Source organism: Xiphophorus couchianus, chromosome 9 (assembly GCF_001444195.1).
Source record: "Xiphophorus couchianus chromosome 9, X_couchianus-1.0, whole genome shotgun sequence".
Lineage (NCBI taxonomy): Eukaryota > Metazoa > Chordata > Actinopteri > Cyprinodontiformes > Poeciliidae > Xiphophorus > Xiphophorus couchianus.
Window position 1 is genome coordinate 3,529,750 of NC_040236.1, and position 26,199 is coordinate 3,555,948.

The 26,199-nt window shown below is 41.5% G+C and overlaps 2 protein-coding genes across 2 annotated transcripts; one reads left to right on the forward strand and one right to left on the reverse strand.

Moving 5' to 3' along the window:
* The first annotated feature begins 273 nt into the window (after positions 1-273).
* fam20a (FAM20A golgi associated secretory pathway pseudokinase) lies at positions 274-15,816 on the forward strand. The gene is made up of 11 exons (XM_028028496.1): positions 274-1,630; positions 4,057-4,250; positions 5,185-5,235; positions 8,580-8,658; positions 8,932-9,024; positions 11,635-11,750; positions 12,812-12,992; positions 13,185-13,294; positions 13,383-13,464; positions 14,284-14,343; positions 14,430-15,816. The coding sequence occupies exons 1-11, from the start codon at positions 1,257-1,259 to the stop codon at positions 14,698-14,700; spliced, it is 1,611 nt and encodes a 536-aa protein (XP_027884297.1). The 5' UTR covers positions 274-1,256; the 3' UTR covers positions 14,701-15,816.
* A 1,312-nt stretch (positions 15,817-17,128) lies between these two features.
* Positions 17,129-26,055, reverse strand: prkar1ab (protein kinase, cAMP-dependent, regulatory, type I, alpha (tissue specific extinguisher 1) b). Its single transcript, XM_028027819.1, has 11 exons — positions 25,898-26,055; positions 24,326-24,541; positions 22,045-22,215; positions 21,859-21,950; positions 21,112-21,173; positions 20,978-21,024; positions 20,736-20,894; positions 20,601-20,661; positions 20,345-20,466; positions 20,038-20,119; positions 17,129-19,388 (listed from the first exon to the last, which is right to left on the reverse strand). The coding sequence occupies exons 2-11, from the start codon at positions 24,497-24,499 to the stop codon at positions 19,216-19,218; spliced, it is 1,143 nt and encodes a 380-aa protein (XP_027883620.1). The 5' UTR covers positions 24,500-24,541; positions 25,898-26,055; the 3' UTR covers positions 17,129-19,215.
* Positions 26,056-26,199: the final 144 nt, after the last annotated feature.

Genomic DNA, 26,199 nt, shown 5'->3' on the forward strand with positions numbered 1-26,199 from the left:
AAACACCCTGAAGGGCTACTTCCAGAAACTGACACGTAATTCTGTCACAGTTCACACACGCACACACACCCCCACACACAACAGATATTCTAAAATACCACAATAACAACAGAGGCAGGCTATGAAATCCCCTTTGAGAGTTTGATTGCTTCACCACATAAGTTTTCCTAGAGCTTTTAGAGAGAAGACAGCAAACAAGGAGCTATAAGGTTTCAGGAGCTGTATGTGATTACATCAGGGAGGCAACGCAAAACAGAGGGAGGGTTTATTTTAAACCGTGTTCTCCTGCTTGAAAGTTTTGCCAGAGCAATTGTTTCGTTCCAGTGCTGAAAGCCTGCTTCGCTGTGGCTCGGCGTGAAAAGTGAGGGGAAGTGATGTGTGAGAACCGCAGCAGGGAAGGAGAAGGCAGCTGGGAATTTTGCCTGGAGCGCGGCAGGCTGGAGATCTGTGGCTAGAAGTAAAAGAAGCATAAGGAAGAGATGAGGAGAGAGCAAGGGGGACTGAAGTTTGAAGCTGGGCCGGTGTGAAGGATGAGGTTGGAGGAGGTGGGTGATGAGTACAAGTGGACTTAAAAAAGGAGGAGACAGGAAGATGACAGAAGAGGAGAGCTTTGCCTTATAGGGGAAACAGAAAGGATCAACAGAGCATTTCACAAGTTTCTACACAACAGTTTGCATATATGGGAACTCAACACACTCTCAATCTCACGTTAAAACGATGCTTCAGACTGGATGTGTATCTGCTGCTGTTAAAAAGACTTCAGAGGAGAACCTTCCAGCTGTGGCTTCAGCGTCACTCTGCCTAGGATCTGCGTCTCGGCACCTTTGCTGCACCCTCTGTCTCGGTCTGCTAACCTGTGATTTGATGTGTGCATGCACACACCCACAATGTTGCAACACTAGACAGTCACAAAAGCAGCTCCTCCTCATAAGCAGCAGGTCCCTGGAAGCAGCCGAGCTGTCAGTGACTTGCTGCAAACGCATGCCTGCTCTCGGCCCCGAGCTCTCCGCTCTGTTTTTTTTTTTTTCTAAAGTTCCTGCCAAGGAAGGAGGAGGATGGAAAGTGTGGCTGGAGAGAAGAGACAGAAAGCAGAAAGAGAAAGCTGAGGAACTGAGAGGCTAGGACGATCTGACAGCTCCGATCTGGCTCGGCGGACTGGAGGATCCCTACAAGTGGTCCCTTGCTTTTGGGTCAATCCGGACCTTTTGGCGTTCTCTTAAACTGTTTCATTTCCTCTCTCTTCTTTTGCCTCCACCATGCGAAGAGACCGCTTCCTGCTGGCTGCAACCCTTGGAGCCCTTTTCTCTGCAGATTTTTACTTCATCCTTCTGCCAAAGCTGCAGAGCAGGAGACATAGAGCGGCAAACAGTTGCTCCTGTAGTCCCGACACCAACCTCAGCCTCCCCAGGTTGGAGACTCTCGCCACACCACACCTCTCCAACTGGACTCACGCGCCTCTGTCCAGTGCTGCGACTACACCTGAAGTGGATGATGGAGGCTCCAAGCTGCAGAGGCTGTTCTCCCACCCTCTCTACAACATCCAGACTCCGGAGTTGCAGCCAGAGGAGAAGCTGCTGCAGGCGAAGCAGCTGATGGAGTACTACGGGAGGAAGGTGTCGCACTGGGAAAGGTCAGGTTCTAAAGCAACTTCACGCAGGGCATTAATGGAAATCCAACTTTATTTTCGTCAGTGCGTTTTGTGGTTATGCCGATGGAAGGCCAGAAGTCTTCAGCTCTGAGAGCATGCGTTGTGGCATGCTGTGGCTTGAGAGGTAAAGTCAGAGTCAGAGCGGTCAGACCTCTCCGGGGCGCTTTGGGGCACACAAACAGAAGTGCTCTCTTTTTCCAAGACGCATACTCACTTTGGAAGTGCAGACGTCCAAACACGTCACTCTGACAGCATGTGTCTTCTGGTCAACAAGAAATCTAACGTTGCTGAAGCTTTTGCTAAATAATTTTCTGGAAGATTAAGCCATCTTTCAAAGTTTCTTTGTTCCAAATCTGCCAGTAAGATTCAGATTTTGGATTTTGTGATGAAAATTACAACGCTTTGGAGAACCAGCGCCAACCTCGATCCTTTGCACATTTTGTCATGTTTGTCACATTTTGATGCTTATAACAATTAATGTAAAACTGTAAAGGGAAAGGATCATTTGCCATTCTAACAGATGAACCACATCAGGCGGTATGTTTAGGGTCAGTGTCCTCCCCAGTGCCAACCTCTGATGCTGCTGCCTTAGCAGATGATGTCAGAAGAGATTACATTCTTAGAGAAGATGTCCAACATCTTGCTGAATGACGCACGTTTTCCCAAAAACTACAGCCTGCTCTGTCCCGTCTTGATCCTGCTGCGTCTCAAACCACCTGTTGCCCAGGTGAACACCTCATTTCTTCTCCTCAACCACTTCCAGCTCTTCTGCGATGATGGAAATATGTCTTGATGTATTTCTGTATCACTCTCATTCAACACCATGCCACACAGCGGCCCACCAGCTCTCTGTACTCAGCTTCTTGTTCATATCTGATCCACCTGATGGCCGCAAAGTCATGTGAGGGATGACAGGATTCTGTTCTGTGCTGGAAGTCTGAAGTGTACAAAGTGAAAAGGAATGGTGAGAGTACAGTGCCCTGTGGTGCTCCAGTGCTGCCGGTCAGACACACACACCTTCAGTCTTACAAAACGTTTGTGAGGTGGTCACAAAACAGGCAGTTGTTGGATCAATCTGTGAGGTGACGTTCATGGAAGAAACTTGATCCATGATTTGGATCATGACAAAAGCATGATTCAAATCTTTTTCTCCGTTTAAAAGAAATGTGAAAATTATTACGATGAAGTGATTTTATTGTTGAATAAGCTGATGTTTAGTTGTTTATTTTTTGTGCCTTCTGAGCTGCAGAGCTCATTTTGCTCATGGGGGGAGGGAGTTTATACTTCTCTCTGCTCCTTTTCATTCGTGATTTCTTTTCATACCTTCATTCATACTTATGACTGAGTAAAAAAAATGAAATGAAAAGAATGAAAGACAAAGTCTTTCCAGCAGCACAGCATTCCAACGCAACAGGCTGCAGTTCTTCTAACGTTCCCCTGCATTCACCTCCGTCCAGCATGATGCTGTCACCACCAGGTATCAGGCTGCACATGGTAGGGTTTGTTTTTTTGATTTTTGCTTTGCAGCTTTAGTTTTCTGTCACCGGCAGCATTTTATACGTGGGGCAAAAACTTCAAACTGGATCTGGTTTACCCAGAGCGCTGTCCTCCAGATAAAAAAAAGAAAGTTATTCTAGTATTTATTGTTCCAGTATGTTTCAGCTGCAACTCAACTCTGCTCCAAGCGCACATTTTGTCCACACTCTTCCCAGCTGTCTTGTTTACCCTTCAGGTTGCTAGGTGACCGGGTGGCTAGCCTGACCTGCAAACAAACATGAACTTTAGCCCTTTGCTCCGTTATCTCGGTTTGTTTGTAGCCTGTGATGGAGTTTGTTTGAATGTCCAGCTGGCTGGTCGGTTTGGACCGGGTTCTGTCCCTCTGACTCCTGCTTTCAGATCAGATTACTACTGCCTCATGCTGTAGCTAAAAAAAACAATGGCACAAAATTGTGGAAATTATGTCCCATTCCCACAAAATCTGCCATTTTATGGAAATGGCAGATTTGTTTGAATGGACTAAAATTAAAAAGATAAGATAATATTTTTTTCATATAACTTGACCTGACAATGTCTATTACTGTCCACATGATCAACTATTTGCTTCCAGTGCTGTTCTGCTATTCTAGATGGTGACTGTGGCTCTGTGGGTAGCGTAGTTGTTTTGTGATCGGAAGGTTTTAGGTTCGATTCCAGCTTCCTCCTGCCACATGTCGGTGTGCCCCTGGGCACTTAGCCCCAAACTGCCTACCCATCTGTGTATCAGTGTATAAATTTGTGAGTGTGAATGTGACTCTAGTGTAAAGCGCTTTGAGTGGTCAGAATAATTGGAAAAGCACTATATAAGTTCAGTCCATTTACTTATCCTGCAGGCTCTTGTTAACTTCTTTCCATTGTCTGACTCTCTGCAGACGAAAGAAGCTCTTTGAAGAGGCAGCTACTTTGACCAACATCTCGTTGATGGAGCAAAAGATGACTTATGATCCGAACGCCAGCTGGCTGAGGTTCCACCTGGGAATCAACCGCTACACCCTGTACGCCCGGGACGACCCCGCCGTCCTCCAGCTTCTCACCGACATGCAGAACATGACCATCGTTGGCGCAGGTGAAGGGGAAATAAAAATGGCACTTTCACTGGCAGAGACGCAAGATTTCACTTGTTTAACCAAAGAGGAGAGAGGACGAGGAAGCAGAGGGATCAGTTGACCTTCATCTAACCTGGTTCAGGAGTACAAAGAGAGCGGCGTTGTTAAATCAAATCAAAGTCTAGCTTAGATCGGACTGAATTTTGCAGAGTGTTTTACTAGGCTTTAAAAAAAAGAAAAACTAATAGGTGAATGGGACTAAAAATAGCTTGTAAAGTGGGACGATAAAGAGAGCTAGAGAGGATATAAAGTGGGAGGTGGAGGCTGAGTGGGTTAGAAAGGGCCCAGAAAAAGAGACAGGCAGGCGAGTGGGTCGCTAAAAAGACAGGAAGTAGAGATGAGGTCAGGATGAACGGACGAGTGGGAGGGAGCCATCTATCACTGGTTCTGAGTTTGAGTTTAACTTTATTGAACGTAGTGTAATAAAAGAATAAATAAAGTTACATACAGAGAAAATAAATATAAAACAAAAGCAAGCAAAAGAAAAACAGTAGTAAAGTATATTTACACGTTTAATGGAGAGTAGGAGTATGAATTAGTTTTTACACCTCTCCTCTCTCTTCATCCAATACTTTACTGTTCACTCAGTTACAACATTCCTTCTTAGTATTTTCTATATCCATATTTATATGCATGCAAATACATTCATATTTGCGTACCATTATGAGCTAGCATCAAACATTTTTTACATGTTAAAATTCTACGTCAACATAGCATAATGCATTAATTGATGACAACTCTTTGCACTGCGACCTCATCAAAATCGTCAACATAATTCATGTTCCAGAATAAAAGCAAAACAGTTTTTTGTTTGTTTTTTTGCTCGTGTATATGAGTTTTGTTTTACATCAAACAGAAAATTTTGGGTTTTAATCTTTTTTTTTTTTCTTCCAGATTACACCCAGGATGAGAAAGCTCTAAAAGGAGCGTGTGACTGCACTCAAGGTTTGTTCAACTCGTCACTGGTGTTGACCCAGAGCATGTCGGGTGGGCTGAGTGATCAAATCTGTATATAACTTGCTGTATATAATATGAATAAAACATCAAATCTGAACTTTTCATACAGAATGCAATTTCTGATTTTAATCATATTCCCCCCCTTCCTGTCTTCTCTTAAAAAGATATGAACATTTTTATATTTGTTGCTTTTATTCAGTTGACCTGAATATAAAGTCCAAATGAACACAATCTCTAAAATGCGTTAGTTCAACTCGCCCTGGGTGGGCTGACATCATTCTGAAATATGGAATCCCATATTTCCAGATTTCCAGATTTTTTTTTTTCATCCAGATGAAAAAAAAATAAATCTGGATTTAGTTTTTTTAAAAATATAATATTTAAATATTTATTTAATAAAAAATAAAAAAAAATTTTTTTTAAATAAATCTGGATTTATTTTTTTTGATTAAAAAATAAATCCAGATTTTCCAAAAGTTAAATCATAAATAAAGAAATTGTATTAATTGGATCAGTGGACTTATCGCCCAGCCTCGTCCTGCGCTCTTTATTCCTGCATGTTAAATTTTTCAGCTCTACAGTTCATCCACATTGTCCTCATTGTTTCCTGTTTGTCTCTTGTCATTTTGTTGCTGTTTGGCACCATCTCACACTAACACACAGACACACAAGTGTCTTTGTATTCGTCCGCGTGGCTTTTCTTTTGACAGAAAAGGGTTCTGATTGGTCGTTTTGTATCAGATGCTCAGCGCTGAGCAAAAACACCAAAACGCTGGTTTGTTTCAGAAGCAGAGATTAGCCTCCATCCAGGGTTTCATCTGCTACTTTCCCTCTAAGATATAAAAAATTGTTAGAGCTTCAGTATGTAACTTTTACAAAAAATGTTTGTTCAAACTGCCACCATGTAGAACAGACAGTGTAATATGAGGCAGATAATCTGTGAAAAGATGGATCTCCTGCACTTCCTCCCTGAGCTGCTATTGCCATCTGATCAGAGCCAGGAGGCGGGGCTTAGCGCTGTTAATCAACCTTGTAAAAACGTTGCTCAATGTGCTAATGGTGGAGAAACAACTTACCGTTACAGGAAAAACCTTTATCCACCGTCATCGGTGGCCATGCTGTCTAGCGTTAGCATTGTTAGCAGGCTATGTTGTGGGGAACCAGGTGTGGTGTGGCAGAGAGCAAAGGGGAGAGGGTGAACATGAGAGTGACTGACAGCGCTAAGACCCGCCTCCTGGCTCTGATTGGTTGTTTTTGACTGAGTGGGATGTCACTTACTACTGGGATCACTGGGAGAAGACAGAAAAGCTGGATTTCTTTTTCACATGTTATTTCTTATATTATAATGTCACACATAATAATTTTAGCAAATATGTAAAAAACATATATTTTTTAAAAAGTTACACACTGCAGCTTTAAGTCAAAGATAGATAGTGACCTTGAGGTACTATTCTATTCCATTCATCTGGAAATATGAGAATGACATGTAAAAAAAAAGAAAAAATCTATTCTCAGTGTTTTTGTCCCATTTGTGCCACACCAGCATCCCTGCACAATAAAGCGGGTGACCACACAAACCCGACTCCCTGCCAGAGAGAAATAAACACCAGAACAATCTGCAGATTCTGTTTAAATTTATGCTGCAGTACAGGCTCTTGTTATTTCAGGCGCAAATAGCGACACAGTCCATCAGCTGCAGCTGCTCTTAGAAAATGGCGAGCTTCTGATTCCGCTCCAGAACGGTTTTGAAAGTAAACTCTGAATGATTGTTAACTAATAATACCCTGGAGCTCGGTGGAGCGCGGCGTGTGGTTAGTCGGGTCGTGCTGCCGGCGCTGTAATATACGGGCTCAACGGAGCGGCTGGATGACCAAACACCAACTCACTTTATCACAGAGAGCGAAGAACGACGGTGATTTACAGACGTTGAGTTCAGGTTCACCAAACCAAAAGCTTAAATACAGTCCCTCTAAAACGTATTCACCCCGTTGGATGTTTTACCCTTTTGTGACTTTTGGAAATCAATCATAATCAAAAGAATTTTGATTGTTTGACAAAAATCACCTTCAGTGTCAAAATGAAAACTGAGTCTCCTCTGATGGTGAAAAAGCTGAATTCTCTTCCTCGTTACCATGGAGTCTTTTCCTACATGTCTTTCCAACAGTTGGTATCTGTGTCTGCATTACAAATGATCACAAATCTTTGTCTCTATTCTACTGATATAGAAAAAACACAATTTCACAATTGCACTGTTTCCATTAAATAAGAAATGAAGTTGAAATCATGCATGAATAAGCTTGTTTATGCAATAATTTGTTAAAATCATGCATGAGATATATTCAGAATTCAGCCATGGCTGCTGAACCTTGTAACTCCTTCAGCGTTGTCATGGTAACCTGGCAGTTCTTCCTGGCCTCTCAGGTTGTGATGTCAGCTGATCTAGGAATAGATCAGCCTGTCGCATTACTCATGTTGCATTTTCCTTCCACTTTTTGATGAATGATTTAATGGAACTCCAGGGGATGTTTAGGACCTTTAGAATTTTTTTGTGTCCATCCCCTGACTTCTACCTTTCAATAAACCTTTCTCTGATTGGTTGGGCGTGTTCTTTAGTTTTCATGCCAGAAATACTGATGAACTTTCCAGACACAGCCGTCTTTATACTACAATCACTGGAGACAAACTCACTGCACTCAGCTGAACTCCAGTCCACTCAGTGTGGGACCACTAGTACCAGTTGGCTGGACCTCTGTTGAATTAGGTCAGTCATTTAATGGGGGTGAATGTTTATGTAATTTCTGATTTCATGTTACACACCATTTATTTCATCATGTCATTCATTTGGAGAAATCAGTTTTCACTTTGACGTTAAAATTTGTTTTTTGCAATTCATTTCTCTCAAGAAAGCCAAATTATCAATTAATAGTAACAAAGGGGACGAATGTTTTTAAAGGCTCTGTATTAACTAGACGACTTGCCTGCAGGTTTGTTTTTTTTTTTTCAAAATAAACTACAGTTTGTTTTTACCGTCTCAGTTCATGTTGACACATACAATGATGTGAATTTTTTTCTGCTCATTAAGCAAATCACATTTAAACATTTAAAAGACAAAAAGTGAGCCAAAACAGAGGACAATTCCTTTTTTTATAAGGTCTGGTTGGCTTGGATAGCTCTTTTCCTTATAAGAAACCACCATCTGAAAGCTGCTGTTTGTACCTTTGTCTGATATGAACGTTTATTAAATTATCTGAAACATGACAAAAAAACAAAAACCAAAGAAACAGAAGGAGTCTTTTAGGGAGTAAATCACCTTCTGCCCGTCTGTCTTGCAGTGGTGAAACCGAGCGGCCATCACCTGAAGCTGGCTCTGAAGATGAGCAACTTTGGCAAAGCGATGTTTAAACCGATGAGGTGAGGCGATGAGTGACGTGGTTCTTTCTCCATGACGCCCTGCAAGAGAAAACAGACTCAGAGGCGTTCAGGGTTTGTTTGGTCTGCAAGGAATCTAATAAATCACAGCAAACACTGTGACTCCATGTTCTGTCTTAATTTATATCTGGTTAAATTATCCAGTAGGCTGGGGAAATTACAGTATTTGACTTGTTGATTACACACTGCAGACTAATGTGAGTGACATCTTTATTGGTGTGTGCGTGGGCGTGCGTGTGTGTGTGTGTGTTGCAGGCAGCAGAGAAATGAGGAAACTCCAGGGGACTTCTTCTACTTTGTGGACTTCCAGAGACACAACGCAGAGATCGCAGCCTTCCACCTGGACAGGTGAAGCCACAGTGTGCGGTCTCCGTCCTCTGGCATTTTACACAGTGTGTATAACAAGTACTCAACCCCTTGTGTAGTTTACCCTTTATGTTGTTTTTGCAAATCATGCAACTTTTTGACACCAAAAAAACAACAACAAATGAAAAGAAAACCCTTCAACTCATTTCCACAAAATATCAACTAAAATCTAAATTTGTAACCTGGGTGTGAACTTTAAAGAGTTGACATTCTTTAGAGTGACTGACCTAATTCAACCGAGGTTTCTACCATTTGGTGTGGTGTGGGTAATCTCACATTAGCTGTGTTTCTGTAATTGCCCAAATTCATCTGGTTCATCAGTATTCCTGCTACCATGACAACACGAAGACTAAAGAATGTTAGAACCAATCAGAGAAAAGGTTACTGAAAAGTAGTAGTCAGGAGATGGAGATATAAAAAAGATAATCTCTGAGGCCATGTGTTAAGGGGACGAGTTCATCTCACATTGGAAAAATATTCGCCCCCACATCTACACTCAAATTTCAAAGTGGGAAATATATGTATGATTTATACCAACTTAGATGTGCATCTAAAAAGAACCGAAGGATTTTTTTTTCTTCTGTCTTGTGTCATTTTGTGGAATTTAAGTTTTATAAACTGCAGACGATGTTTAAGAAAACACAAAGGAGTAGCAGTGAGCCTGCTGGGGCCCATCTGGCCGACTGTTTGAGTTTGAGGGTTTTTTAAGGTGATGATGCTTCCCCCTGTAGCGATGCCGCCCTGGGTGGTGAGCTGCAGTGACCATATAAATAAATAATATTTCTTCTTAGAGTTGCCAGTATTTCATCTGCTCCATGTGGAGGTGGTGGACGTGTTTGTGCTCCGTTAAGAGGTAAAAAGACAAAACATTATCAGGTGTTCTGAAGCCGCATGGCCAGCAGGTGTCGACTGAACAGCTCACAGCTTTAAACTGGTGGAGCTGGTTTTCTAGTTTCACTAAAATAACTCAGTTTTTATGGGTCCTGTGTGAAGTCCTGTAAACAGAAACCAGGAGGAGTCGTCAGAAAGCTGATATCTGTATTTAAGCCAAAGCTCAGCTGATCCCACAGCAGACATGGCTCCTCCCACCAACCGCTTATGTGGCTTTCAGAAAAGATTGCAACGTTTCTCCACAGCCCAGGATTTCCCAACTTGCTGATCAGTATAAACCACATAGTTTGTTTGCAGACTTGACACACACACACACACGCGCACACACACACACACACACACACACACACACACACACAAGAGCCTGGAATCCCTGCAGGGCCCGTATTTCACTCAAGTTTCACAAACAGTAATCAAGTAATCCAGAATGTGAAGTTGAATTGCTGCTTCTAAAATTGCCAGCGTTCCTCAACCCCTCATTGCCAGCGATAACGACGATGGCCGAGTCAGACACAACAAGGCACGGTGGCGCGGCGCACTGCGCCTCATCCACGGGAGAAACGAAGCAGAAGGTGCAGATCATCCTCCTCTAGACTTTAATATGTCTGAACTTTGACATATCAGCAACATTTCTAGTTATTGTTTGAGCTGCTCCTCCTGATCTGTCTGTCACCAATTATGGCTTCTTAATCACACCGTCTCACACAGATGACTGTATTTTTGGTGAGTGAATCATCTCACCTCAGCTCACAGTGCAACCATTTAAAGATGTGTGTGTGTGTGTGTGTGTGTGTGTGTGTGTGTGTGTGTGTGTGTGTGTGTGTGTGTGTGTGTGTGGGTGTGTGTGTGTGTGTGTGTGTGTGTGTGTGGGTGTGGGTGGGGGTGTGTGTGTGTGTGTGTGTGGGTGTGGGTGTGTGTGTGTGTGTGTGTGTGTGTGTGTGGATGTGGGTGGGTGTGTGTGTGTGTGGGTGTGGGTGGGGGAGTGGCTGCAGTTGTGATGAGAATCAGTGAGATGAAAAGATAAGACAGAACTGAGGTGAATCTGCTGATACATGCATGGAAAAATAGAGTTTGTTACGTTACAAAATGTTACGGAGGACAGTGTGAAGTTAATTTAAATGAATGCATGCTTTTTAACATCTTTTTACAAATAAGAAACCTAAAAAGTGTGGCAGGGTTTGTATTTTGCTCCCCTGTGTCAGAACCTTTAAACCCAGATTTTGCAGCAGTCTGTATCATCTTTACTGTTTACGACTTGAACCAGTTTTCTTTCAATATGGGATAGAGAGCGTTCACAAACATTAAACCTAAGGTTTTTCCACATGTTTTCAATCGATTTTAGGTCTGGACTTTGACTAGGTCTGGACTTTGACATTTTATTAGTTTTGCTAATTATTACTTGAGCAAAACTGATAAGATAATCTGTAATCTGTGGATTGTGGCCATTTTAGTCAGAATAGAGCAGACTAAACATAAACGTATGGAATCATTTTCAGGTTTTTATTTGAAAACTGCGTTAAAATAAAAGATCATTTTCCTTCCACTTCACTTTGAGTTAGTTTAGCATAAAATCTCACTAATTTAATTTATCAGTCTGTGGTTCCAAGATGACAAAATTAGAAATACTTCAATGGGTGTGAATACTTTAGCAAGAGACTTTATCTGATTTAGTTTTTCTTTTGAATCTCCTGGTTTCTTCAGGATCCTGGACTTCCGGAGGGTTCCGCCGGTGGCCGGCAGGCGAGTCAACGTAAGCGGAGAAGTCCTCCATGTTGCCCACAACGAAGACCTGCGGGCCGTGTTCTTCACCTCACCAGGTCAGCCGGGGTCAGGGTTTGCTGACTGGATCTGGGTGTTGCAGATCTATATTAATGGATCTATATTATCGTTATAAGCTTCTTTTAACACTCAGATGTTTCACCACGTAGAGTGTGATTGTGATGTAACATAACAGACATGGAGGATTCCAAATTTTTAGGAATAGCAATAAAAGCAAATTTGCTTAATGGAAACACGCTACTTTTGAAGTAACGTTTTTGATATAAAGTTTTTGCGCTGGGATGAGGAGGTCGTTCAGCCGCGTCGACATTAGTGTATTTGGCAAAACTGCAACTGAAACACATTTTTCACATCCAACGAGTCACATGATCAACAACAGGATGTTACTACCGGAGGAAACGACGAAGAAGACGACAGGAAGGACGACGCTGCGGCGTTTGTTTTTTTAATGACTCATCATATGAACAAACTTATTCGTGTGTGATTTTGACTCCATTTCTTATTTAACAGAGACACCACAATTGCGAGATTGTGTTCTGTCAACATTAGCAGAATATAGACAAAGACTTACTCACGTTTGTAATGGAAACGCAGATGCAGTTCAATCCGTTACCTACGAATGGATGAAGCTGAACACAGAGCGACTCCTGAGTGAAAACATGTCAGCTTCAGTGTTTAGATCAAAGCATTTACAAGTCTTAGAATGGCCTAGTTAAAGTACGGACCTATGTTGAAACATGATAAGACTTGAAATTTGACATTTAAAGATGCTCTTTATCCAATTTGACTGAGCATAAAACAAATGCTTACAATATTTTTTTCTTGTTATTTTAAAAAATATATATTTTTAAAAATTATTTTAAAAAAACATCCTTCTAATTTACATTTGGGAACTGGTTTGCATTTGTCTGGTACATTAAAAAAATCAGTGGGTGTGAATATTTTTAAGACACTGTACGGGTTTTTCATGAATGAAACCATAAAGCAATAAAACTATTATAAACAATAACTCTATATAACACAGTAAACGTTTTGCCTCAGCAGGATTCATGTTGCTGATCTCTGGTGATTTTTCACTCTGGTTTTGCTTCTCCGACAGCAAACAACACGTGTTTCTTCGCTAAGTGCCTGTATGTGTGTAAGACGGAGTACGCTGTGTGCGGGGGCCCCGACCTGCTGGAGGGCTCCCTGTCCGCCTACCTGCCGGGCCTCACCGTGGCTCCTCGCCTCTCCATCCCGAATCCATGGAAACGCTCCTACACCTTCTCCGGACGAGAAGAGTAAGAATCCAGCTGCAGCTGCTCCCAGTTCTGTAAAGCACTGGAGGTCATAACGTTTAGAAACAGAACATCTAGCAGCACATGAAATGTTCTATGTTAATATTAACATGTTTCCTAAGAAAGATTTTCTATGGAATAAAACTCAGAAATGTTTTATGCACAGATTTTTCTCATGTCTGCATTTCTTTGCAGGTGGGAGGTAAATCCTTTCTACTGTGACTCCGTTAAACAGGCGTATCCTTATAACTCTGGCAACAGGTTGCTCAACATTATAGACATGTCCATCTTTGACTTCCTGATAGGTGAGTCATCAATGCATCAACTGTCTCTGTCTTTGTCTAGTTTTGAATCAAATTTGTCCCTGTTTTTTGTTGTTTCTTTTTAAATCAGGTAACATGGACAGACACCATTATGAGATTTTTACCAAGTTTGGAGATGAAGGTTTACTTCTGCACTTGGACAACGCCAGAGGGTGAGGATCGGGTTCAGAACCGGGCCCAGACCGTTTTGGTCCTAACTTTGGTTTGATGGTCCAATTCCTCAAATATAAAATATAGGAACATTTTCTTACTTTCTGAGTTCATGCCAGACTCAGTGTGTGATTGTCAGCACACTGTCAGCATAGTGTGTGTGTTTTACACACACACTATTTTACACAGTGTGTGTGTAAAATAGTTGTCAAATTTTAAGGCGTAAAATTCCAAAATTTAATTTCCTTTAAGTCACATTTAATATTTACAGCAATTTTATAACAACTGTCTTCTATCAGTAAGTCTTCTATCATATGACATAATACTGCCCCTTTAATAATTATTTCCTGAAGAAAAATTAATTAAATCATAATTTGAGATTCATTAATATTTTATTCTAATTGCACAAACACAAACAGGAGCATTTCTACTGCGTTTTGCTTAGCAGGGGAGTCCAGTTAGTTAATATTCACAAGAAAATAATATATAGACTATATATATATATATATATATACACTGCTCAAAAAAATAAAGGGAACACTTTAAGTGTTAAACACCTGTTTAAGTGTTCCCTTTATTTTTTTGAGCAGTGTATATATATATATATATATATATATATATATATATATATATAAGGATGTTGTTATTGATAAATGTAAGCACAAATCAGAAGTTTTGAGATGAATACTCTTAATGAGAAGTCAAGCACTAATTGGGCTCCCCCTGGTGGCCCTAAGCAGCAGCTAAGTTTGCTTCTGCCTCAGGCCGGCTCTGAGCATTGCTTTGTGGTTCCACTGTATGACGCCACATTTGGTTCCCAGGTTTGGGAAGCATTCCCATGATGAGATGTCCATCCTGGCTCCACTGTCTCAGTGCTGCATGTGAGTTCTGCAGATCAGACGAGCAAAACGTTCCTGTGGACTTTGACTAACCCAAACCTCGTGGATTTTTTTCCTGTTCTTTTTAGCATAAAGCGTTCCACGCTGCTGAGACTCCAGCTCTTGGCCCGACCACGCTTCAGACTCAGCGATGTGATGAGAGAGTCTCTGGACGGGGATCCTTTAAGGCCGGTGCTGACCGAGCCCCACCTGTTGGCGCTGAACCGCAGACTGCAGAAGGTCCTGCGGGCGGTGCAGCGCTGCGTCCGGCGGCTCGGCCAGGACCAGGTCATCACTAAGGACTTCACAAGACCCACAGCGACTCCTCAGACTGCAACGCAGAGGGGGAACAACAGGTAGCCGAGGACTGAGCTGGTTTTGGTCAACAGAAGCTGCCTGGGAGACTTTAGTGATGACCTGCAGTCACCATGGAAACCGAGGAGGATCAGACTGGAGCTGAAGGAACAAGATGTCAGGACATCCTTAATGAGAACTTGGACAAAGAAGGAAACGCTACAGGGCCGAGTAAAGTTCGAAACGTCTCATCATTTAAATTAAGCTAAACTAAAACTCCCGTCATAAACACATACACACACACACACGCCCACACACACCATCATAAGCAACAGAGATAAAGAATCCTCATCATACTGGTGCCTCTGGAAAAGATGAGTGAAAAGTCTTAAAATGCAGTAGACCTGTTTTTTCTTGCAGTAGCAGAGTTTACATCGACACAGTTTGAAAATTCTACCTTTAATATTAATCCATTTATTCTTGTGGAAAAAAAAGAGATCCTATTTTGACAAATTATGAATTTTTAACTGAATCCTCAAACCAAATCTGTAAAAAAAAAACTAAATCTGTTTTTAATTGCCTAGTAGCATAATAGGACTTAAGTAATTATGCTATTAGGTTAACGATTTGTTTTCCTTAGTTGCTCAAAAAACTTTGAGCAACTAAGTCATGAATTAGTAATTCATGACTTCCTGTTTTCCATGGAGCTATTTGGCAACAATAACTGGTCTAAACTTGGACACACAGTTTGGGGGTCCATTAAAAAATCTTAAACAACCAGAAACTTACTTTGTGTGTGAACAAGAACACATGTTCATCATGAGGCTGTGCACAGCGAGCTAACACTTCCTGAAAGGTCACAGAGAACCTGAGGTCACCAAGCCTCCATAAGAACAATAAGACGCCATCTCCATGCCAACCAGATGTCATTAATTCAACTCTTTCTCCACTTATTAAGTGCACTGAAATTAAAGGTTTGAATTTTCATTATTTTTTTAGTGTGAGTTTATTCTACTGTAATACAATCTGAATGTATGTTGAGGTTTTTCCCACACCTCAGCCAGCGGTTCTGGTTCTGGGGGAGAGAGAAGTCATGCACTGGATACGTTGTTGGTCAAGTTTGGGGCCGTGGAATCGACAGACGTTTTTAAATTCTAAAATAAAATTATTTTTAAATAAAAACACGCATTTCTGAGACGCTTTCTTCCCTTAAAATGACAGAAGTGTGAGTTAGGGAGGGGAAGTGTGAGTGGGAGGAAAGGCAATTTAGCAGACGTTTGAATTCACTCCACCCTGTTTTCCAGACTTGTAATCCTGTTTCATCAGCGACTAAATGCCTTTTACGACATCTTTGTCCCAGACAGGCTGGGACAAAGAAAGAAAGAAATCGACACACATGCTCCTCAGGACCAATGAAAATAAGAGAAACTCATTTTATTAGGTTTCTTGTTTCTTCATCTTTTCATCAAACATGCAGCAAGGTGTGGATGTTGAACCGTGTCAAACAAACTCTCTAAAGCACAAACTTTGCTTTTAACATGACACTTTTTCTTCATGGTGTAAGCAGACCTGTCTGGAATGAAGAATTGCCAATGACCAAATGGAAAAAGAGTAAAGTAGGACTGAAAGGATGTTTAAACTCATAAATCTTTCTGATTATTTACAACAAGTTTTCAGGAGTTACACAAGATAAATGTCTCCCTCTGCTGTTCAGATGCGATGTAGCATCTTTTCTGACATTTCACAGGCATCAAACTTGCTACAGTAGGCAGATGTAGAGATGAGGGAGTATTAAATGTTTATGGGATTTTTGCTGTTTTTGTTATTTATAAGACCAAATGCTTACAAAGGTTCTGTGTGATTTTCCATACTGATCTCATTTAATGTATAGTTGCAAATATTTATGATTTAGAATCAGAATTTAATTGCCAAGAGTGAAACTGAGGTCAGGTGTCTGTTTTATTCACTGGCATTAGATAACCACTGCCGGTCTTTACTGATCTACATGCTAACTTTAACCGCACTCATGATTAACAAGAACAGCATAGAAAATGGGTTATGAATTATCAACAAGTTCCATCTAAACACAGGAAAATATGCTGGCATTAGCATAGCTACAGCAAACTGCTCCATATTAAAATATCAGCAGCAGGGCAAAGATGTGAATAAAGTGAGGGGTCAAAAGATTTATACTCGTTTTAACTGCTTTTTTTATGTCTGCCTTAAGACGTTATAGTTGGTGTTCAGGTAGTATTAATAATATCTTCCAATAACACATAATTACGAGTCATATTTTTAAATTCCCTGTCAGCTTTTAGTGAAAAACACAGCAGGGTGACTGCCATAACGCCCCCACCGCCGAGCTCAGCAGGTTATCTGGAGGAAACCCAGGAGAAGCGAGTCCCAGTGTGAAAGAGAAACTGCAATGAAGGACTAGAACACCCAGTAAAGCCACAAAAATAAATTAATAAAATAATGAAGCCAGAAACAAGGGTGAATGGCTTTTTACTTTTTTATTGCTTAAACTGCCATCTGGAACAATCTATACCAAAAGGATAAACATCTTTGCACATACAGGAGGTCAAACTAAATACAGGTTAGAATAGAAAAAGAATGGTCCTCTGACGGGCTGCAGCTCCTTGTGCTGCACACCAATCAAGCTCTCTGAAGGTCAGGCTAGAAGTGACGGACAACTACTGTAAGCCCAGGTTAGGTAAGCTAAGGCAAACCGGGACGATTGCAGTGTGGCTAAAAACGATTCCAACTAAAACCTCCGATGCAGCTATTTACATGAAAACCATGAAGGTGACTCCCTCCGCCCTGACGGAGGATAAAGACGACGTGTCATCAGTGGACACAAACCCAGGAGCAACCCGGGGGGCCGGCTGGGACGACAGACGATCAGTTTAAGTTCAGACGTTCCTCTCACCGAGCTGAACACTCCGCAATCAGTACCAAAAAAAAAAAAAGCTTCAAAAATAAAAAGTTAAAAATCAAACAGACATCTCAACGTGAAGCGCATACGACTGCTCTAAATGAAGCAAAGAACAGAGACACTGCGGATCCAGAGGTCAGCTCCGATAAAAGAGTGAAGCGGGAATGAGGAGTCAGATCAACATCATCTCACTTGGTAGAGATCTTACAAAAACATCATATACTATCTAAATAGTGGTGAAGCAGTTAAGCCAAAGGGATAACAAACAAAATATCCGACAAACTTCCTGCTTCTGCAACAAGCATCTTTTTTTTTCCCTTTCTTTCTTTAAATAAGCGTAGAGAACAGGTCAGGCTCCCCCTGCAGGCGATAAGAGGCGATGACAGCAGTGAGTCTACTCGCTCTGCCCGCCAGCTTCAGCAGCCAAATACTTCACTTTCCTTCAAAACGTGCTCCCATTGCTGCTGAAAAGCCTTTCCCATGACGTTTTACACAATACGAGTTACATACTGTTGATGTCAGTCGACGAGAAGAATCATTTATTTATTTAGTACTTTGTGGCACCAAACACCTAAAATAGAAATTATGGAAAAATAAGTGTTTACAAAAGACAGTTAAACATATTTCACTCCAAACCATAAGATTTATCATTTTCTCAATGATAATAATAGAACTATACTATAATAACATTTTGATTATAAACAATAGCAGAAGAGCGACCAAGTTATTTGGTATTTTTCTAAAGAAACTGAATACTGAAACTCACATAATACTCCTTTTGCCTTCTATTCTTGTGTATTTTTTTCTTCTTCTCCTTCGAGTATTCAAGGCAGTTCTTGTGTGGTTGTTCAGTCGATTAGGAGGACATTTCCTGTTGGAGCTCCAGGGAACATTTCTGCAGCTATGCATGTCTGCGCTGTGACAATAATCAACATTTGGCACTAGCCTGGTAGCTGCACAATAAAAACCCTTGAAGTTGTACAAACTCTTCCAAACTAAGCGAAAACAGACGCGTGACCGCCTTCGTCATCCCCGTCGAAAAGGTAACAAAATAACAATAAAAAAAACCGAATGGAGTCTCAGATCACAGCTGATTCCCGAAAAGAAAGGATTAAAAACAATCAGAAAGACAGTTGGGTGCGGTCATATTTCTGCCTTGCTCCTGTGTACCTAGAGGGAAGAATCGGCCTTCGCCTCATCTGAAAGCAAAACAGTAAAAGCGCCTTGTATGGTCTGATTGTCTCATCAGTCTGAGACCCTAAAGTCTTTCAGATCTCCTGCTTTAAATTGAAATCTAAAAAGAAAAAGTGTAACCAGCAAATATATATAGATAAATATATAGATATTTATATATATATGAAAGATAAGTAACGTGGTGTAACTGTGTCTACAAGGTAGCGTACAGCAGCTGGTACAAGCGCTGGTGAGTGGCTGAAAGTCACCACAGCGTGACACGTGGAGACGGCAAAAAACCATTTGAGTAAAACAAACAGAGAACTCAAAAGCCAAAAAGTAAAATAAATGAGAGCGAAAAGCAAATTGCATTTGTGGACCCTGGGTCTGAAAGAAGAGAAAGTGAGGAGGAGGAGAAGGAGGAGGAAGAGTAGGGGGGGCAGAAAAAGAAGATGGGGAGCGGCGCTCCTCCCTCAGACAGACAGCGACACGAAGCTGTTGTACTGCTGGATGTTGCGTTTCAGAATGTCTGAGCAGGGGCCCAGGACGCGCTCGAAACGGGGCCGGTCCAGCTTCACGCACTTCAGGGGGCCGCGGGCGACCACTGTGGCAGCGCGAGGGCGGTTCATCAGCAGAGCAATCTCACCTGAGAGGCAGAGAGACGGCTACTGAAAGGAAGCTAAATACAAACCTTAAACATTTGTGTTAAATCATTTGGCCTGTATATCATTGTAATCAGCTCTTATCTTAGTGGGGTCCAGTCCTACATCTAAACAGTAGTGTTAGAGCTGCAGACAGCAGCTGAAACATCATTCAATTAATGTCAAGTCATTCAAAACACTCACATTATGAAACAAGTGAAACAGCATAGAAAATGGATTATGAGCTGGAATTTACCTGTTTTGTCCTACCAAAACAGGTAAAATGCCAGCATTAGCCTAGCCTGCTGAATTATCAACAAGTACTACCTAAACAAAGAGGAACCCTGCTAGCAGTAGCCTAGCGCTTCAACAAACGGCTCCACATTATAACACCAGCAGCAGGGCAAAGATGGAAGTTTCTAAAAGTCAAAAAAAGCTGCCCTCTTCTATAAATGTTTGTTGCTTTGAAATAAAACTGGACAGTGCAGCTTCTGGGACTTTATTGGTCAGCATATTAAGTGTCAGACAATCACAATATTAAAGTCGACCATGTAAGTTATCAAACACACAGCAGTGTGAGAAAATGTCTAGGGACATCCCTACTGTCTGCTGCTAACAGCAGAAATCCTGGAGTAGTGTTTGTTCGATTCTCACCAAAGTAGTCAGACGGTCCTAATCTTCCTACTTCAACAAATTCTTCATTCTCGGAGCGACGCTGCAAGACAGCTGCTGAACCCTGAAAATAAATAAAGAAAGAAATATCTGATCAGTTTTAGTCTAGTTTGTTCAACAGATCAAAAACAAAAAGCTTTATACAAAGATTAAGAAAACAGTAAACTACAGAACAAACTGAAACAGCACACTTAACACTGATGGGCATATTTGATGACAACAAAAATGTACACTAGTGAACTTATTAATGTCTAAAGAGTAAAATGTTTGTTGAAAAACAAAAGCATACCTCTAAAATGATGAAGAACTCATCTCCGGGCTCGCCCTGCACCACGATCTTCTGGCCATCCTCAAACTGAACGGGCTCTAAGGCGTCGGCCACCGTCAGACGCTCCCATTTATCAAGAGACTCTGAGGATGGAGATGGGAAGAAATATCTTGACTGAAAAGAAGGTATTTTTAGCTCCTCTTTATGTTATTCGGATCTTCACACAGGTGACATGATCTGTGTCTATTTTTAAACTGTTGGAACCAGAGAAACTCACCTAAAATGGACACTTTCCTGAGGAATTCCTCGTACATCTTCCTCTTTCTCAAAGTGCTTCCCTGCAGAGAAGGGCGAGTTGTCTTAGTGTCACTCCAAACACATGAAACAACACAGACCAGGGAATCATGAATACCATGAGTATTCTCCTGTAGCTGTCTCTGTCGATGCCCCACAGCTTCACGTTGGTCTTGGCTCTGACTGTAGCCGCTCTCGGGGTGCCGTAGATGAGTGCCAGCTCTCCGAAGCTGCCTCCCTCTCCGATGCTGGTCACCCACTCGTTGTTCACGTACACCTGAGCAGTCGGTCAGACAAGTTTTATCATCCGAAAGAGACGGAAATGTTCCTGTCACGACAACGAGACAAGGAGACACTCACATCCATCTCTCCTTGGTCGATGACGTAGAAGTTGTCCCCTTCATCACCTGAAGGCACAAAAATAAAATGTTTCGTTTCAAAGTGAATTTATGCTTTGAATAATTGTCGAGTACACTGGACATATGTTTCCTTACCTTGCTGAATGACTGTTTCCCCAGCAATGTAGGTGACTGGAAACATGGCATCAAATATGTCACTGGGAAAGAACAGGTTTATGAGAGGAGGAGCTGGACGAATACTCATGTTTATAAGAACAGCTTATTAAAGGGGCAGTATTATGTGTTTTCTAGGAACATAGTGCTACTTTATGGCACCATCAAATAACTATTAGCTTCAGTTGTTATAAAATGCTGTATACATCAAAAATGACTTTAAAAATTTGATTCTGCAATTTAATGCCTTAAAATTACATTTCTTTAAAAAGTCCTGCTTTTTCTGAAACTCCACCTTCAGGACGTCATCACAACATGGCTGCTCTATTGACCCTTTAACAATGTTTTTAGCAGCGTTGCTCTAAGAAGTAGCTCATATAAGCTGAGCAGATGTGCAGGCCATCAGGGGTTTGCTAATTACTGCTGGCTAGTTTGAGGGAGTCGAGTGGCGGAGTCATGGGGGAGGCAGCTCTGGGAGGTGGAAGTTTGGAAACTCCAGCTCAGAGGAGGAGCTGCTTCTCAAAGGCTGGGCTGTATCCACCCATGTGTTTTACACAGCTGAATGGTTGCCTGGGAATTAAAGGATTTCTCAAACATCCATGAAAAGATCAAGGCAAAACTCCAGGTATGTTTTTTTATGAGAAAATAACATTATAATATCATGTAAAACTTAAAAATTTCAATATTACATGATAATGCCCCTTTAAAAAAGTAGCTTAAGGCAAGTACCTCCTTTCATTGTCATCCAGGTGTGAGAAGAGCACATTCTTTTCAATGGCTTTAGCCAAAGCAGCCATGGTTTTGTAGTCCTTTGGAATCACCTTCAGTACCAGCAGGAAAACAGATGTTTGAAGCAGATCCACAGCAGCACTGCATGCATCACGTTCCTGATCGCTGACGTCAGACCGTGCCTACCTTCCTGACGTACGAGGCTGCGTCCTCCTCTGTGTAAACCTCGGCACTGAAGGCTCCTCTCCGCCGGCGACCCTTCACCACTGGGTTCATGGGCGGAGACACTTCTTCATCGCGCGAGTCTGAGCGGGAGCTGCTGGCCTTCTGCTGGTTCTGAATCTGCTTGGCCTCCTCCTGCAGGGCCGAGTGAGAGAGGAAAACATGCTGCGATTAGAAATCTGTGGTATATAGAGACGCCAATCTTTCAGTGTCTAGCGGTTCGACTCAAACTATTTTTAATTCAGAAACATGTAAGCAAATTGTAAGCAGCCTACTTGCATACTGCATGTGAACTGTTGTATGTAACATTCATGAGCAGTAAATATTGTCCTAGTGTCAGTATTGGACCAAAGAAAGCAAGGCAGTTGCAAGCCTTTAAAGTTGTGATGCTTTTTGTGGGTCAAATACACTCAAAAAATTGTAACAGCAGCTGCGCAGGGGGGCCCAATCTAATTTTTTATTTTTGGGCCCAAGATTCCTGGCGGCGCCCCTGGTTGTACTGTCTGACAGTAACTCCAGCTCAGTTTTTCTTGTTTCTCTGTGCCGTTAGAGTCAATTATGTGTTATTATTATTTTCATAACTTCTTCTATCTTGGTTCTTCCTCTGACTTCATTTTTAAGCACCTCAATGATGAGGAAAATAGCCACCTCTTTTGTCCTCCTCACTTGGTCATCCCTTCGACACCAAAGAGTGTTATAGTCAGTGTGATGTGGTGCATTCAATGACAACAAAAAGATAGAACACGGTAGCTCACTGATCCCAATCAGGCTGGCAAGCAAATGATTCTCGTCAGTGCCTGATGTCTCTGAGCACCTCCTCCAAACAACAACAACATTTCACAAAAATAAACCTCATCAGAAACATCTTCTCAAGCAAAAACCCTCACAGATCCAGACGTTCGTTTACTGAAAACATTTTGCAGCTGTGTGTGACGAGCCAAATGAGAGGTAAAGCTGCCTGTGTTTTAGGCCAAGTTTTGTTAGAACATTGTAGCAGTTTTTTATGACCCAGTTAGTCACAGTTTTGGGGCATGGAGGACAGAAATTATACTTAAGAGTATACGTCATAGTAAAATTACTCAATTTTACTATGAAGTTATTCAAGTAAAACATATAACATAGTAAAAATACTCCTAAAACACACACACACACACACATATATATATATATATATATATATATACACACACACGTTACCAAGCTGGGATTTGAACCTGCAACGGCCGCATTGAGGACTAAAGCCTCCTTGTGTGGGTGGTGCTTAACCCCTGCACCACCAGGGGTGCAGGTTTTTTTTTTTAAAGTTAATCACGTAAATGTAATTGAGTAAATGTAGCTAGTTCTTACCCAACTCTGGAATTAATAGTTAAAAAATGTATTCTTTTACAGTAATATATATACAGCTATATATATATATATATATATATATATATATATATATATATATATATATATATATATTACTTTGGCAGATTGTTGTTTTGTCAAAAAAAGGCAATTTATGTGTGTTGAGGAACACAAACTTTAAAGTTCTGCAATTCTTTTGAAACAGTTTTTCTTAAAGTTACAGTGCACACTACGGTTTACTGTTAAGAATCAGAGAACCAGGCCACAACTAACTGAAGGCCCGATCAGTGTGCTGCGTTTGTAGTTTATGAGTCGTAATAAATGAAGTACTAAAAAGGATTTGCTTATCAGTAATTATTCTGGCTCTTTTTTAAACTCCAGAGTTGAACATTAGAACCAGAAGTTGAAAGACGCCTTACTTAGAGGATGAAAATAGAACAAAACTCCCAGTTAAAACAAGTCTGCAGGGAAGTCTACTGGGACAAAAATGAGGATTTTTTTTATCTTTATGGTTCTAGGTAGCACAACAACAACAACAAAAAATCTGTTTGAAAGAGTTGAATATTTTCAGAAAGCAAAACAACAACTACCACCATGTAAGACACGGTACTGAACTGACCTGACTGGAAGCCATTTTGCTTTGAATTGAATAAATATTCTCTACTTTAGATCATATTGGAAAAAAAATAAAATCTGCTTTTCTCAAACACAATAAAGACAAAACAAAAGACAAAACCTGAACAACAGCACAGTAGAAATAGAAAACAAATAAAAGGTGTTTAACAGATGACATGATTTTAACAGCTGAAGAGTAAGTGAGAAGAATCCATTATTTTGCACACTTAATGAAGGCCGTGTGATGCTTTGTTTACCATTCCAAACCACACCGAACACAAACCTTTTCCAGCCTCTCGAAGTATTCCCTGAGGAACGCCATGGGCCGGTCGGGCCTGGAGGTGCACAGCTGGACGATGCAGTCCTTCAGCAGCTGCTGGATGTTGTGTTTCTGCACGTACTGCTCACACTCCCTGAGGCTCCGCTCCTCCTCGCTGCTCGTACTTCCAGATGCCATGACGACAGCCGCGACCCTGCTCTATGACCTCTGACCTTAACGCTGGAGAGGACACAAAAAGCCCAACGTCAGATTAGAACTGCACGACGGAGGTTTTGAGAGGGTTAACCTGGCGCTGTGTTGTTGAAACGCTAACGTTAAGATCCTGAGAAAGGATGAGGCGCGGACTGACAGAACTGATGGGAACATGAGAAAAATAGAACCAGAGTGAGACGGAGCGGGAAGACTGGGTTTTGTTTAGCTCGCCATGGAGCCTGGTCATATGATATGATCACACTTATGTGACTGAAAGAAAATAATTCAACTATCTCATTCAACTATCTGATGCCTTGTCACGCACAAGGCCTACAGTTACAGAGCTGCTGTTAAACAGGCAGAACCACAACAGAATTCATACGCAGCACGGAAATTCTACGAAAATGCAAAAACATCCTGACCTTAGCTGCTCCGGAGGCTTTGAGTTTTTAACTGAGCTCAACCTGTCCGCGTTTCAGCAGCAGCAGCAGCACTGTCTCTCAACTGCTGCCACCAATCAATGTGTGCGTTTTAGAGGAATAAAGAGGACCCGTGTCACTAGAATCCAATCTCCGCCTGCATGTGCACTGAGCATGAACGGCACCCATGACACTTCTAATCTGCAAGGGAAATTACTGACCATTAATCAAACTTATAAAACACAAATAATAATAATCCAGGCATAGATTCTGAGCAACAAAGTCCGTTTGTACTGAAAACTTGGCAGGATTATTTTAATCCAACCAAGCGCGGAACCTGTAAGACGAAGATGCCTCTGTTTTTGGACCCACATGTAGTAGCTGTGAGTAGAGAATTTACGCCTTGTGTAATGGATTGATCTAAGTTCCCATCATGGCGGTCTGGGTCTACCAAAAATCACATTTAGTCTTCGGTTTAGTTGTAGAATTTCACCTCCTGCCCATCAAATAACAAACGTCAGTTAAAAATGAAGGCATTTTCGTCATGCATAATAACGTGGCTTATGAGAAAACGACGAAATGTGATGAAGGCAGGTCGATAAATGCAAGTGGATTCAGTAAAACTGCTTTTTAGAATATAAATCAAATGTCTTGTCTGTAGGAGTATCGCCGTGTAGGTCAAGAAGGCCGACGGGTGAACTCAAGATACCCACCGCAAACAAATTAACTAGGAACTGGTTGAAAAATATTCCCCTAACTGCACAAAAATGCTCAATAAAGGTTGTTTACTACTGCCTAACTATATTTGGCCTACGTTGTGCGTCAACGACTGGCTTGCTGGCTCTGTGCAAAGGCAAAGCTCTCCTCCAATGACGCCATCTTGAGTTCTATCATAAACAAACGAGAAACGCAGGAAACAAAATTTCACCTAAACAGACTGCGATGAAACGACACAAATACTCACAAAAACTGTAAAATCCCACCGGGCCTTTCGATAAAAAACTCGGCAGTATGATATTTTCACAAAGCGCACCGTTACCAGATCTTCCTGCTCGCTTCGATTTTTTTTTTTCCGAGCCTTGGACCGCTGCCCCACCGGATACGGCTGAGAACCAATCAGCAGCCGTCACTGACGTCAATTCTGCCCGTTCTGACATGTGAGCCTGTAACCCGTAGCAACCTTAAAGGAGACAGCGCGGAAATGGTGACGTCAAGGAAATGGTTCGCGCACACACAAAAGGAGTTGATGAAAAGAGTTAGATTGAC

Bases quoted from the DNA above. Each gene is read 5' to 3' on its own strand.
- fam20a (XM_028028496.1), top strand. From the start codon at position 1,257: ATGCGAAGAGACCGCTTCCTGCTGGCTGCAACCCTTGGAGCCCTTTTC. The intron at 4,251-5,184 runs GTGAAGGGGAAA...TTTTTCTTCCAG, and splicing joins CATGACCATCGTTGGCGCAG to ATTACACCCAGGATGAGAAA. The intron at 11,751-12,811 runs GTCAGCCGGGGT...CTTCTCCGACAG, and splicing joins CGTGTTCTTCACCTCACCAG to CAAACAACACGTGTTTCTTC.
- prkar1ab (XM_028027819.1), bottom strand. From the start codon at position 24,499: ATGGCATCTGGAAGTACGAGCAGCGAGGAGGAGCGGAGCCTCAGGGAG. The intron at 21,951-22,044 runs GTAGGCACGGTC...CTGGTACTGAAG, and splicing joins CAGCCTCGTACGTCAGGAAG to GTGATTCCAAAGGACTACAA. The intron at 21,025-21,111 runs GTAAGGAAACAT...TTGTGCCTTCAG, and splicing joins GGAAACAGTCATTCAGCAAG to GTGATGAAGGGGACAACTTC.